The sequence below is a fragment of the Papio anubis genome, chromosome 4, assembly GCF_008728515.1.
Source record: "Papio anubis isolate 15944 chromosome 4, Panubis1.0, whole genome shotgun sequence".
Lineage (NCBI taxonomy): Eukaryota > Metazoa > Chordata > Mammalia > Primates > Cercopithecidae > Papio > Papio anubis.
The window spans coordinates 59,422,088-59,438,232 of NC_044979.1; the positions used below are offsets into that span (position 1 = coordinate 59,422,088).

Sequence of the window (16,145 nt, forward strand, 5' to 3'; positions counted from 1 at the left end):
TTTTGTTGTTGTTGTTGTTGTTTGAGATGGAGTTTTGCTCTGTTGCCCAAGCTGGAGTGCAATGGCAAGATCTTGGCTCACTGCAAACTTTGCCTCCTGGGTTCAAGCGATTCTCCTGCCTCAGCTTCCTGAGTAGCTGGGATTACAAGCGTAAGCCACCACGCCCAGCTAATTTTTGTATTTTTAGTAGAGACAGGGTTTCACCATTTTGGCCAGGCTAGTCTCAAACTCTTGGCCTCAAGTGATCTGCCCATCTCAGCCTCCCAAAGTTCTGGGATTAGAGGCGTGAGCCACCACACCCGACCCACCCTATTTAAATTTCTAATTAGACTCTCACCTACTCAGTCTTCATTTCCCTATTCTACCTTCACATTTTTCCTAACACTTTTCTTCTACATGCTTAGGAATAATTCATATATCATTTAAAAATGTTTCTGTCTTTCATCACTGCAAAGTAAATTTCATATTGCAAAGAATCTTTATCTGCTTCGTTCACTGATTTATCCAAAGCACCTAGAACAGTGCCTAACTCAGTAGAATCTCAATAAAAAAAATGAATTCTTTGACTCATACTTCAGAAATGAGATTTTGTCCTTTGTATTGCGTATCATTTTTTCCTCACTGAAATGTTTCTGCATGATTTACAATGTTTTCTTAAGCCTCCGTGAACAGATATAGCTACACCTAAATTTAATTCTATTCAGGACAACTATTTTTTTTTTTTTTTTTTTGGTCATAGCCATATGTAAATGTATCTAGTTTCTGCAGTTGTCTGAAACAGCTGTCCACCTTATGTGATAGTGAGGAAATAAGAGTGGTAAAGCTATGGGAAATAATGTTTCATTGCTGGGTATTGATATATAGATTCTTTCCCTTGAGAAAGCCTCTAGAACACACCTCTCCATGATTTTGTGCTAGTTGGCTCTCCATCACAGGTAGTGAAATATGACACTAAAGTTGATAGATGCAAAAATCAAAGTAACTTGCTAAAATTTCTTTACTTAATGAAACACAAACTGCCAGATTGGGAACAACCATCCCATTTACTAGAGACTGCAGTGCCCAAGAATGAAACAGTTGAGAATAAAATCAAATTACCTTGCCCATTTTCCAAAGACAACTGACCCTATAATTTGGCATGGCTGAGAGTTATTTGTTTGTGAGAGTGACAACAGTAAATGAATGAGCTTTGCACAATAGTCTGGTTTGCTGGCTTTAAAAAATTCACTATTTTGCTGTAGGAAGTGCATCACTTTGAAAAAAGAGTGATCCAATAATATTATAAAACTGTCCTTGATAGATTTTGTTTAAAAACCTCTAACAATAGAACTGAATATTAGAAATTCTAGCATCATCCTGTACAAATGACAGAATCTCAGAATATCTCATTTCTTTCTCTACATATATGTGTATATATATGTATGTGTGTGTGTATATATATATAAGTGTGTGTGTGTATATATATACATATACTGTCTTAAATCACAGAGCAGTGGGGATGTGGAAGAAAAGTCAATGGGCTTAGTAGGAACTGCAGTACTTGCTCATGCAGGTATATTTAATGTTGTATTTTGTTCAACCAAAGTGTTCACTAGAAATGAGAAAAAAATCTCATTTCTCAATGTCAGTTAAATTTACTTAAAGGATGATATAATTTCTACAATGAAGTGAAAATAACTTAGACCACTGTCTTTTAAATGAATTATCTATCTTGAGATATTGAGCCTAATGAGAAAAAGTGTGTCAATGATTTTCCAGAATTGTACCAGTATATGTACTATAGAGAAATATTTTATTGATTGAGAACCACCTTTGGGCAGATTAAAAAATCACAACCAAATTTTATTTTATTCACTCTATATTATTGACTAGTTAAATTTATGATAAATTTCTGAAAAAGTGACTTTTAGACTATGTCAGTTAATGTACGTTCAGAATGGTCTTCTGTATTTCATAAATATGGCCATTTGGTAATCATACTGATGACACTAAGTTGTGGCATTTCCAAAAGTATTTCTAAGGCTACAGGGTATGTTATTGTATAACAATTATTTGTAACTTAGCTAGTAATTCATGCTGTATGCAAGGTTAGCAGAATAATCAATCACTTTTTTAAAAATGGCATGTACTCTTAAATGAAACTACATATTAAAAGTTGATATTTTCCCTTGAAAGTCTTTAAAAAGGTGCCTGTACCATCCTTGCTTTATGTAGTGACTTCAGTCTTCTATGTAAAGGTCCAGTATAGTCAATTACAGCATTAACAGGAAAATTCCTAAAGAAAAGCCTATGTACTTAAAATCTCATTTATTATTTGGAACTCTATTGCAAAGTCCTTTCAAAAATAAATTATTGAGCCCCATTCTCACAATGATTCTAGGTCATAGTTCACAATAGTCATTTCAGTCTTGTAAGATTAGATCATGTTACAGAGCCAAATATAGACATTGTAACAGCATGTTCACATATGCTGATGGTGTCCTGAAATAATCTCTTCCTTCCAAATTGTGGTCATCGCTAATATTAGTTTCTGGGTCAAGGGGTACCAAGAGAATTTTAACAAGATATGCATCTGTTTCTTTGAAATAGATAATGTTACAAATAATTAAATATTTACATTTATACTTAATTCATACTTAGATACTCATAAATTATTTTATTTTTAATAAGAATAAGGAATCCTGTTCCACATTTTTAAATCTTAAAATATTAAAAACAATTTTAAATCTACCCAATATTTATACATGTAAGTGAACTTCGATTGAACACACACAAGGCTTGATTGCTCATTTCAGATAACTTGTTCAAACAGGCAAAATGAGATTACAACATTGTGACTTGTAATCACACATAAGATTTTTTTTTTGTAGGTGATCTTAAAAATCACATAATTGTATGGTAGAAAGAAACCTTAGAAATCAACCAGCTATGTATATCTCTTCAGTCTATGCCTGAGAAAAATGAATCCAATAGAGATTATGATAATCATGCAAAGTTTCAGATAGGTCTTCAAACAAAGAAACTATGTATTCTGACTCTCACTAAAGCTATGTCATATCGCTTCCTTTTTTAAGTAGGCACTGATAAATACAAAATAGTTTCAACACTTTAGAAATTATTTTAAATGCATTTTTTATAAGTTAGTATGAGAGCAGTGTACTTTTTTTGTTGGTTTGTTTGTTTTGAGACAGAATCTAGCTCTGTTGCCAGGCTGGAGTGCAGTAGCATGATCATGGCTCACTGCAAACTTGGCCTCCTGGGTTCAAGCAATTCTCCTGCCTCAGTCTCACAAACTGCTAGAATTACAAGCATGAGCCCCCTACACCTGGCCTTGAAAGCAGTGTACTTTCAGAGACGTATTGGTATTGCTGTGTCAGCTTGTCATTCACAGGTAGACTGTTGGTATAAAAGATTTTTAGGGTAGTCTCTTTTGGGCCAACTTAATTTTGTTCCGCGTATTATTTCTCCTGTTTATGGAGTGACATCAAGATTCTCTGTCCTTTCCACATGACAGCCCCTCACATAGCTGGATTCATCGTGTTTTGGAACTAAATAGATATGAGCTTGCACTAATTTCTGACTGTGACTAAGTGTCTTGATCAAATTCAGTCTCTCTGAAAGTCAGTTTCTTCTATTACAAAATTGGGTTAAGACTTGGGAGGATTAGATTACAAATATAACTTACCTGGAACATATACTAATATATAGTGAGCTCTAAGAATTTTCTATTATTTGAAGAATGTGCTCATATCCTTTTAAAGAAATATTTCAAGTATAATATGATCCACTCCTCCTTTCTTGTGGAACATGATTTTTAGATTATTTGTCCTCTGAACCATACCCCATACAAGAGCCAATGTCCTTCTGAAATGTGGTACTGAAAATTGTGCTATAGATACCAGATTTATGAACAGCACTGGCATTCTGTCACCTAGATCTGCCTCACTCCTGGTGCTTGTTTATAAATAAGTAATTTTCTTAATAAAGACCGTGATTAGTTTGCCTCCTTTCTTTTTTTTTTTTTTTTTTTTTTTTTTTTTGCCTATATTGAGCTTGTGGTAAATAAAGTTTTTCTGTTTTATTTCACATCTCTTACCCACCAGATTCTTCCACGAACCACGCATATCTAATTGATTTTGAACCTCAACAAAGATACTTATTAAATTCCATTTTGCTTATTTGTGGCAAGCATTTCTGCTAGTAGAGGTCATTTGGAATTCTAACTTGGTTTTGTCACTATATCCTTTCAAACTGAATCTCAAGTTTGAAATGCCTGCTTTATCCACCTTCACCCAAAACCCTGATAAGAGTATTGAAGAGAAGAAGGTCAACGGGGGAAACTATGCCATACTCTAGTGTCTGTTCTGTTAATAGGAAACCCATTAATCGTAAGTCCTTGTTTCACTATCTATAGTCAACAATGCTAAATGTTGACCGTTAGGTATGAAAATTACTGAAGGTTTTTTTACCTACAGTTTATCCGGCTACTAAGGAGATTCTTTTCTATTTCTACTTTAATTGGTGTTTTTAAAATCAGGAATTGATAAGGAATTTTATTTAATTATTTTTTGGCATCTCCTACCATTGCTATGATTTTTCTCTTTTAATTTGTTAGTGTGAATAATATTAATTGATGTTCTAATCATATTCTAAAAATGCATTTTTGGGATAATCACTCTTCCCCCAAAACTCCCCCTAACCTTTTTCCTTTCTGCATTTTATGTGTTTCTGGCATCGGTTGGCTAATATTTTGCTTTAGTTTTCATATTTATGTCTGTGAGGATGATTGACCTGCCATTGTCTTTGTCAAATTTTGTTGTCAAGGTTGTCAAATAATAAATTGAAAATAATTTTCTAAAAATGTTTATGTAATTTTGAAATGCTCTGCCCATGGACTGTTAGATAGAATTCCTTTATAAAGCAATATGAATAAATTTGCAGATAAATTTGTACATTTTCTTTTGCCAAAAAAATAAGTAACACATTTATTTTTCCCCAAACTTTTTATTTTGATAATTAATTAAAAAACCTACAGAAGTTCAAGAATATAGTACTATAGAAGCCCGCATTTTATATCCTTCACTGTTCTGAATTAATTATTTGTCCTGTTTGCGTTCTCTCATATATGTATAAATTTACATATACATATATGAACATATTTTTATTTTTGTTTTGCTGAATATGAGACATTTGACCCATAAATATTTCAAAATGCATCTTCTAAGAATAAGACAATTTTTCTACAAAACCAAAATGCTATTTCCATGCTTACGAAAACATATATTCTAAATGTTATCTAATACTATATACTCCATATTCAAATTTATCTGATTGTTTCAAAAAAATGTTTCCCATACCTTTTTTATTTCTTGTATTCGTAATCCAATCAAGTTTCACACTTTCATTTGTCGTTATGCTATTTAAAGTCTTTTAATTTATAACATTTCCCTTGTAATATTTTCGTTATTTTGTTTTGTTGACATTGGCATTTTTTTAAGACAATTTTAAAAATATATTCAATTATTTGCATTCTCTGACAATTAGATTTAATGTAAATATTTTAGATGAATACTGTATACATATTACGGATTTTCAGTTTGTCATATCAGTAAACACGTGTCAGATATATTAATATGACTATAAATACCTATTTCTGTGATATAGATAAAATAAGCATCATGAATCTGTAAAATTCCTCATCAGTCAAACTAAGTGTGTTTCATTTAAGAGAAAGAATATTGTGGCTACATACTATCTTTTGTTTTTAATGATCTTTTATTTAGATATTCCAACTTTCAATTTTATACTTATTTTAAAAATATCTGATAATATTTATAGTGACTGTAGTTACCAATACTGTACTGTACACTTAAAAATTCACTAAGAGGGTAGATCTTATGTTAAGTGTTCTTATATAATAATAATAGTAATAGTAAATAGGAAGACAGGAAATAACTTTTATAGGTGACAGAGTTTACTGTGTGGATTGTGGTGACGATTTCATGGGTGTATACTTATTTACAAGCTCATCAAGTTGCATACATTAAATATGTATAGCTTTTGCATATCAGTCATACCTCAATAAAGTGGTTTAAAAATGTTATATGAGCTTTCTTGGATTTTGAGAAGCATTTTAACAGGTATTTCATTTTTCTTTTCTTATTAACACAGATTTTAGGCTAAAAAATGACAACACTAAAATACAGAATTACATGATTTTTCCCACACAGGTCTGTTGTAGATAGATATTTGTCTAAGTGTCCATTAATTGTGGGAATAGTCATGTACATTATTTTTTAGTATAAATACATATTGCAACAATGATTTTTAAAAAGGCCTTGGTTAATCACGTAGTTTGCGTATACTCACAGGATATCTGGAAAAAGGAAAATATAAAATAAGGAAAATGGAGGATTGAATTTATCAAGTATGTAGTTCTTACTAGAGTTATCCCTCCTAATTTTCAGACCCATCTGTTGATCTAGTAGATATCTCCATTTGGTCCTGCTAAAAAAAACATAGGGTTGAATATCCCAAATTATTACCCCTTTCCCTTTCCCCCAGTCTCATATTTATCCTACATTTCACATACTAGTGAATAATATAATCAACCATACCCAATTCCACCCCAATCACTCCTTCATTTACCATCCACATGCAGTCTGCCACCAAGTTCTGTCACTTTGTCTCCTAACATTCTTCAAATCTTATTTTCAAACTTATAATTTCTGTATTAATTCAGAAATGCATCAAGAATTTGCACAGTAGTAACAGTTTCCTAACTGTCCTACCTACATTTATCCTCCTCATTAAATCTTTGAGCCATAGTATAGCCAAAGTAGTCTTTGATTTTTTTTAAAAAAGCCAAGTATTATCATTTTAGTTACATAGTTAAAAAATCTTTCAATATCTTCTTATTGACTACAGATACAAAATAAAATTCCTATGCAATAACATATAAATGACTTTCATCTTGCTCATTTCTACATGCAAAGGTATACTTATGTTCTAGCCAACATGAACAAATCACAAGAATATTTTAGATTCTGATTCTGTCATTCTTCCATTTGCCATACATGCATCCTTTCCTATGCCATAATTCAATAAAGAACAAAAGCAGATATGTTCTTTGTTCTCATAGAAATTAGAATGCAGACACTAACTTAAAACTGACACATACAAATAAAAGGCTTTGCTTGGCTGTAGATAAACATTTGATATTTGGAAACCAAACTATATTCTTAAGTTGTCATTTTCTTTTTATCTATATCATGAAAGTAGTATCTATTTCATAAAATTTTCTCCTAGATTAAAGCAATAACAGAAGAAGTAGATAAAGAGAAAAATATAAGATTTATGCCAATATAGATAGAACTAAAACTAAATCTTGTGGCAACGTTGACCTTTGAACAATGGAGAGGGAATAGTCATAGAGGAGCTAAGGAGGATTGAAATATCAAATGGATATAATGGGAAAGGACATAACAAGGTACCTCATGGAAAACGTAAAAATACATGGGCAGCAAAATAAATTTGGGAAATTATTTTGAGATCTCCCAAAGTGTGGTCAGGTCACTGACAAATACAAGAAATTTGAGAATAAGGGTCAACAAATTGAGCAAATGAAAGAATTTTAGAGTCATATCAATTAAGTCCTGGTATGAGGTCCTCAAAAGAGAGTATAACGGAGTATAGACTAAAACCCACCAAGGTTTAAGAACAAACCATGGTAGATGAATCCACTTATGGATGGAAAGAAGAAGCAAGCTTCAGTGAGGAGAGGAATACAGGGATATAAAATTGAGAACTGTTTAGGTCTGACTTAATTTAAAAATTATTGCTGGGGGTGGAGGCTCACACCTGTAATTCCAGCACCACACCTGTAATTCCAGCACTTTGGGAGCCCGAGACAGGCAGATGGCTTGAGCCCAGGAGTTTGACACCAGCCTGGGCAACATGCTGAAACTCTGTGTCTACAAAAAATACAAGAATTAGCCAGGTACGGTGGTGCACGCCTGTAGTTCCAGCTACTGTGGATGCTGAGGTGGGAGGATCACTTGAGCCCAGGAAGTTGGGGCTGCAGTGAGACGTAATTGCACCACTGCACTCCAGCCTAGGTGACAAGACCCTGTCTTTAAAAAAAAAAAGAAAAAAAAAAAAAGGAAAAATTGTTGAGATGTGAATTTTGTGAATTGGCCATTATCTGTACTCTGTGAGAGATAATTTTGTAGTAGAGAAGAGCATATATACAACTTACATTGCAATTAATGAAAGAGACTAAAGAGGAAAAGAAAATAGAAGCAGTGAGCATAGCATCCTTTGAGAAGTGTTTCAGTATAAAAACGTTTTAAAAGATATCTATATAAGGTAAATTCAAGGGTGCGTTGAAGTCAAGTAAAATTTCTTAGACTAAAGAAGGGAAACATCTGTATTTTCCATGAAGAAAAAGCCAGTAGAGAATTTTGAAGATGGCAAAATTAAAAAAATAATTGATGGAACAAAAGTTTTAAGATATGAAAGGTGATAGATTTTTGAACTAATCTGAAATGAAAATGGAATACTCCTTCTTTAAAAGTAGTGAAAATATAAGAGAATACATGAATATTTAGTGAGATTTGGAGATGATCATTTAGAATTGTTTTGTTGTATATTAGTGAGCATCACGGATGAGGTTGTGGGCAGAGTCACGATGAAAGTGATGTTGGAAATGTGGGACCAGCTGCCTTTGGAGCATTTTAGAAGAAAATGAAGAATAAGCAAAATAATTTTTGGCCCAGCTAAATTTAAAACACAATATGTGTCAGCTAGGAGACTGAAAATGATATATTGTTTTATTCTACAACATCTGGGAATGAAGGAATTTAAGAATTTACAGAGGTATCAGGGTTAGATCAGCACTAAGAGCTGAAAAAGCTGTTAAACAGCATTACTTTCAAGAAAATCAGTTGGGAGAAGTATATTAGGACAATGGTAAATGGAGAACTCTGAGGGATTATCCAGGTTTGAAGGTTTGAATGTCAATTAACATAGATTAAGGAGGTGAAATATTCCTGAATTTTAGGAGGAACACAGCTGAAATGGCTGGCCCTGTTTAAAAGGAAGTAGATTAAATCAGACAACTAATTCACTAAATAGGGAAAAGTATGAGAGATAATAGAATATAAAATTCTGGTTAGAGAGTGATATTTCTAGATATCTTTAACAATTTTAAGTAGTAAATTTATTCTATTGGAATGTAAAATACTGATACAGGAATCAAACTCATCACTTCCTCATTTTTTTAATTAGCACTGCATCTTGTAATAAACAGAATGGATATTTCTCATATCTTATGGATTCTTAAACTTAGTTTCACCTTTAATCCTACTTCTTCAGGTTCAAATTCTACATTGATGTATTTGCACACCAGTATTTGGAGGGAAATTATTGAAAGTAATGGCAAAAACTGCAATTACTTTTGCACAAAACTAATAAATAGGGGTATGGATTCTGAACTTGGGTCTAATACGTTAAATGGAAGTATATTTTATTTTATGTGAAACAGATCATGGAGTCCTTACACTATCAAATGTTTTGCTACCTTTCCTTTCTAACAGTATGGAGAGGTAAATAACTTTTTGAAGCTGCTCGTGTTGCTTATATAAATATTTTTAAAGGTACAATGTTTGTCTTGAGTCAATAATTCATGCTTGAATGAAAATACAGGAATATAAATATGTTCTGTAATATTACTAGAGAGCTTGTTAAACTGTAGTTAGCAAGAGTCATTGTCAGCAAGACAGAATTTTCAACTTCCTTAGCAAATACAATCATTTGGCGAAGTGAAGAATATTTTACTGAATGGTTTGCATCTTTTACGTGAGTGCGTTATGAGCCTGTTTTTAAGATGTGTTGGTCAATTGAGATAAATACATCTAAAGCAATCAGTCAAATATACACAAATTATTTGTCTATGTGCTTTTGCTTGTTTGAAAGGAGGGACATTATTGGAAACAATTTGATGCTGCCCTGGGCCATTCTTATAGATAAATGCAACATTGTAAATATTTGACAACTTTTTTGGAAACTGTAAATATCTGGAACTTTCAAATTGTTGTAGTGCAAGCAGTCCCTTGCATTTTGGAGAAAAATTTAAACTCTCCAAGTAGGTCTTTTCTGCCTAAAGTTTTCTTTCCACTTCACTGAGAAGCAGTTTTAAAGATTTGCATTAAGAACATTCATGCATCCCAAAGATTGGATACCTCTAGAAACATAAAATAAATAATTTGGTGATTTAAATTGACAGAGAACATGGTATGTATTTTTTGTGTACATCGTGGCATTTTGAAATATATATACATTGTGAAATAGTTAAATCTAGCTAATTAACATATGCATTACCTTGTATAGTTATTTTTGTGGTGAGAACACTTATCCACTCTCAACATTTTTCAAGAATACAATATGGTGTCATTAACTGTAGCCATTATGCTATATAAAAATGTTTTGCAGTATTTATAAATATATTTAAAATAAAAACGTACTATTGTCGGAGGAAGGAAAGAATGGTTTTAATTCGGATACATAAAGCAAAACAAAAAGTTGGAAACATTATTGGGAATTTGTTTTACATGTTGTTAAGAAGGTTCTTCTTTTATTACCAGTGACCAGAAGGGGACTTATTGGTTAATCCTAATATGTAATTATTCCAAAGAATGTGTTTATCTGATCTTATCCATGGACAGGCATGGACTATGTTAGTGTAATAAAATTTCAAAATAGAATTTCTTAGAGTTGATAAACTTGTAGTATAACCAGTAACTCAGAAACAACTCTAGTTTCCTGGAATCTCTCCCATTTATATCTAGAGATAATTAAAAAGAATAAAGACTGATTAAAAAGCACACATAGGATAAAAATAGTCACTTTAATTTAACCTGAGTCTTGAGTCCTCACTTCTCTTAGTTGCATGTAAAAGAAAGACAATGGAAGAATAATGATACACATTTATTGACATTTGATTTATTTCAGATTTGGGAATCTATTATGCCAAAGAATAAACTACATTTGTCTAGACCTTTACAAGTTACAAAACACTTTGACATCCATTATTTCTCTGAGTTTATGTGACTAGCCTAAAGTCACTCTGGGAAATACAAAACACATTACACCTGATGAAGGTATTAATAAATCAATTTCTACCTCAGGTGGTTTAAAAATACATTCTTTTCTAGTATTAAATTGTATTCTCCTCATTCTGCTCCATGGCTAAACCTATTTAGCTAATTCTGCTGTGTAAGTTTTATTTTATTGATTATTTTGTGACAAGCCTTTAGATAGCGTCAAAATCATAATTCTCCTACTACATACCTTCCAGAATACCCATTTGTTGAATAAGTGAAACCATTTGAAAAGCTTGAAAATGTTAACTACAATAAATATATTACCTTTGAAGTAGTTTTTGATCTCTAGACCCCATCCCTATTCATGTTTCTAAAAGGCAGAAAAGTGGAATAATATTTTAAAACAGTAAACTCAGATTACATCGTTAAAATAATAATAGTGTGATGCTTACAATATAGCACAAAGAAAAAATAAAAATAAAGGGTTTTAGAACTAAAAGAAAAGAACATCTATTATGAACTTCCCATGGTAATGCTGGAAATCACTAGCTAAAAGTGAAATTTTGTAGAATAAGTACTAATTATATATATAAATGTCACAGAGGGTATTTTGAATATGAAGAAAAAAGAAAGCTAATTTTTTCCCTATACTTTCCATGGGGCTTCAAATCTAACCAGCCCATGTGATGGAAATTTGCAAAAACACAAACAAAACTGATGCAGCAAAATAAACTCAAACCAAAATTTGATATAATAAGCATAAAGAGAGAAGAAAGGAAAAATGGAAACATGATCCATATTGAGTTTACAATTAAATAATAGGTATTACTTTGAATAAAAATACCATTGAATGAAACATTTATAAATGAAACTTTAAAAACATACTTAGATACAGATGAGAATATTTTATCCATTAGAATTTGCTTTTCTTATTAAAATGTGCTGTTTCTGGAATATCTTTGCAAGTGAATTTTTTAAAGCATATGACATTATTTTCTTGATTGCAGTTATCAAATGTGCTCAGCAATGTGTGAGTCATCTCCAGTGTTTCCTAAAAGCCTACTTTTTGCTAAAATAAAACACAGATTTGGCATCTGTTCTGTAATTTTACTGAAGGTCTGAAAGGTGTAATAAAAAAGGCATCTGTCTGCAAGATGATCCTTTAATTGTAAAGTCGCACTTTGATAGCTCTTCAGATTCAGTGAAATCTTGTGTTCGATAATACCAAATGGTTACATCTGCTTTGCAGTACATGTTAAATGTGGAAAGTTGGTGTTATGAGTTTAAACTTCTAGAAATTCATTAGATGAAGATCAACATACAGGAAAAATACCTGTCAAAAGTGATTTTTAGATTTCTTATTTTTGTAAATGTAGGTACTGACTCAGGATCTGGTCACTACTGAGGTTAAACTGATTAGTCCCATGTGACATGTACTCACTGATAAACTTAAAAGTGCCGTTCAGACCACACTGATAAATGAGAACATCATTTCAATTATGGGAAAAATTAAATAGATTTCACTGGTGAGGAGATTTGAGGGTGGGAGAGTAGGAAGTTTTGGTTTAGTTCAACTGAACACTTTTATAATGTCTTAATGAGGTCAAATTGAATATGAAAATTACAGTTTCAAGATTTGAATTCAATCCAAACATGAGAATGAAGTAGAGCTGTTATAAGACTGTTATGAATTTGATAATTGTATCATCATTTGTAGAATTCAGATGGGACTCCAGAAGGGAAACTTAGTCAGATGTTTGTAATATAATTGAAATAGGAACAACTTAAGAGAATTTCGTTTATTTTGTATAAATAAAATGTGACAAAGGAGTTTAGTGAACATCGTGTTGGAACCAAATAAATCCAGGTATTTTACGTAGTAATGATGAAACTGAATGTATAAAATTGTAATCACCTTGGGAAAGTAAAACATGTAATAGTCCCACTAATGATTCTTTTATACTTCCAGTACAAATGTTGCTCTTTCTTCTTGATCTAACCACCACTTAAGTCTAAAAATAATTGATCTGATTTGACTGGGTCCCAGTCAAAATGATTGACTGGGTCCCAGTCAATGGTTCTGTGGAGTTGTGAAATTTACTAATTCTGGAACTCCATATATGTCAGTAGTCTGTTGATTTTCAGTTCCAAATTAAAAAAAAAAAAATCTCTATTTTGTCCATTATTACACTGAACCTTTTTGACTCAATTTTCAGTGATGTATTTTCAGTCATCTATACATATTCTTTTTAAACATTTTTAATTTATTTTTTAATTGACAAATAACATTGCATGCTTGTATTGTGTACAACACAATATGTTAAAGTAAAAATATACTGTAGAATAGTTAAATCTAGCTAATTAGCAAATATATTACTTCACAGTTATTATTTTTGTGGTAAGTGCACATAACACCCATTCTCTTTACATTTTTCAAGAATACAATATATCATTAACTTTAGTCACCTTGCTGTACAATAGATCTCTTGAAATTTATTCTTACTATTTAACTGTAATTTTGTATCCTTTGACCAACAACTCCCTTTCCCCTTGTTTCCCCCAACCACCCTTGCCCCTAGAACCACCTTTCTACCTTGTTCTTTTCCATCAGAACTGAATCTCTAGTTGACTGGCAGCTCTGATATGCTTATCTCAAGAGTCATTGCTTTTGGCATGTTTAATAGTTTTTGTCTTAGTATAAATTGTGGTATTAGCTCTTTCATTGTTTTGGCTTTCCATTTGTATTTTTACAAAATAAGAGAATATGTAAAAAAATAGATAATTGGTATATTGAAAACACACATCTATTGAAATGTTATTTAAACATGGAGATTTTTAATACATTCTATCACCATTCTTATGCCATTGATCTTAGTACAAGAGGAATATAAAAATGCATTTGTAGGAATGCTTATCTTTCCCTTTTACCTTTCATTTGCTTTGCCTGTGTCCATATTACTTTCACTCTTGCTCAGAAACTAAGAGAATTATCTGATGTGTTAGGAAGCATATATTTCCTGGTGTCATTAGCACTTAACCTACATCTTTCTAAGTCACCAGTCTCTGGGTGGTTACTGACAAGTGCTCTGGGCCTGTGTGCTGGCACAGAACCTGTGTGTAAGTGGCAAGAATGTTTCCTTTCCTTTAAGGAGCAAATGCTGGGAATCACACAGTTGGCTTCTGAAACACTCTTGCCACTGGGAGCAAATGAGACACAATGAAGGAATACTTCAATAAATTTAAGTATTTAATTCATTTAATATTAAGTATTTAAGTGTTTAAATACTTACAATATGAGGAAATGTGTTATGTGAAATATGCACAATTCTGAAATAAAATGAAGTCCTTTTGTGTATAACCAAAATCAGGGAGAATGTACAACTCATAATTGAATCAGAATTAAGTGCTTGTTTTGTATTCTTTACATAGGTCATCATTTTTATTTCAAAAACATATTTCTGTTTCAGTGACAACTGTACATAAAATGTTTTATGCTTCATATAAAATGTTTTATGCTTTATAGAAAACATCTGCATACAGATTATTTTTATTCTTTCAATTAATTGCACATTTATTGAATTTATAGTCAAGGTAAAACACTGTGTTGAGTTTTGAGAGAAGGAAAAAAATAAGAGACATAAATCCTGACCTGAATGAATCTATAAATGTTCTAAAAGGATTTAGGTAGAGTATTTATCAAGTGTACAGGCAATATTGCAGGCAGTATTCAGGAGCCTAAGTAATATTATTAATATAATTTGAAGTACCTTATCATTATTCTCTAACTTGACTAATTGATTTTTAACTGCACAAGTAAATAACAAACATTAACTTCAATGTCAAACAACTCAACATATTTCTGTTTAAACAAACTAATATAACTCTTTATAAATTGTAACTAAAGGATTGCTTTCAGTATTAAAAAGCTGACATTCAGAAAATAATTAGGGTGCAACAAAATAATAAATGTATCTGATTTTTCTTTTAATAAGAGGAAATCATATTATTGACAGAAATAAGCTGATAAATATTTACCTCTTTGCTTAATAAAAACATGTAATAAAATACTAAACAGAAAAATTATTAAATATTGATAAGAGTACAAATAAAGTTTCTTTAAGTTTCCAAACACATTTTATAATAAATTTCCCATATGATAATATACTCGAAATTAAAGTTTGAGAAAAGTAAATGTATCACAACTGAAAAAAAAGTCAGGTTTTTGAAAGCAAAAGGGAAAAGAAATTACCTAATAGTAGCAGCTTTACAGTTCTTGCGTCTCGCTCAGCATCCTCCTGAAGCTTTTTCTCCAGTTCTTTTGATCTTTTGGCTGACTCCTTGCTCTCTGAACTAATTCCACTTCCCATGTTGTGGTGGTAGATACTTGTCAGTTTATATGTTCAAACTTTTCAAACGTTGAGCACAGCTCTGGTTTGGACATAGGATGCAAGAGTAATGCTCTGCTGAAGTACCCAGCAGTCCATTCCCTCATGCTCTAAAATTCTGCTTTGACTAAGAAGATGCTTTCTCATCTGTCACCTGATCAGGTGGTAAAACCATACCACCCTGATGGAGGCTAGAGAGGAAGTTCATTATGCTTTCAAATTAAATGATTGCTTCGGGTACATCTTTGAAAACATGCTTATCTGCCTTAAAGAATAGTATAAAATAATGTAGAGAGTTGTAAAAATCTATACACTAGAGATGATCTACAATAAGCAATTCAAATAGAATGTTTCTCACTACTGGGCAATTTTTATTACTGTGATTAAAAGTTATTATTACTAATCAGTGATGCTTACATCTTCAGATATTTGGCTCTTCGATTTCTTTATAATCACTCCTATATCACAATCAGAATATATACATGTAAGTTATACAACTTTTATGGTCTGCCTATGCTTAGATTGTTACTTAAAGCTATTGAGCATCTATTAGCATCTGTCAGGGAACAAAAATAATCTTTTTTTAACAATGGATACAAATACGTATAGTTTTTATATTTGTACATATTGTATTGCTACAAATGTAGAATTCAACACG

General features: G+C 31.7%; 1 protein-coding gene across 1 annotated transcript in view; it reads right to left on the bottom strand.

Annotated features, from left to right (window-relative positions):
- The window catches only part of GNAT3 (G protein subunit alpha transducin 3), a 56,654-nt gene extending 40,985 nt beyond the window's left edge, over positions 1-15,669 (bottom strand). Inside the window, exon 1 of the mRNA XM_003896399.5 lies at positions 15,352-15,669. Coding sequence (XP_003896448.1) covers positions 15,352-15,469 — 118 coding nt within the window. The 5' untranslated portion in view covers positions 15,470-15,669. The remainder of the gene's footprint in view (positions 1-15,351) is intronic.
- Between the last annotated feature and the right edge of the window lie 476 nt (positions 15,670-16,145).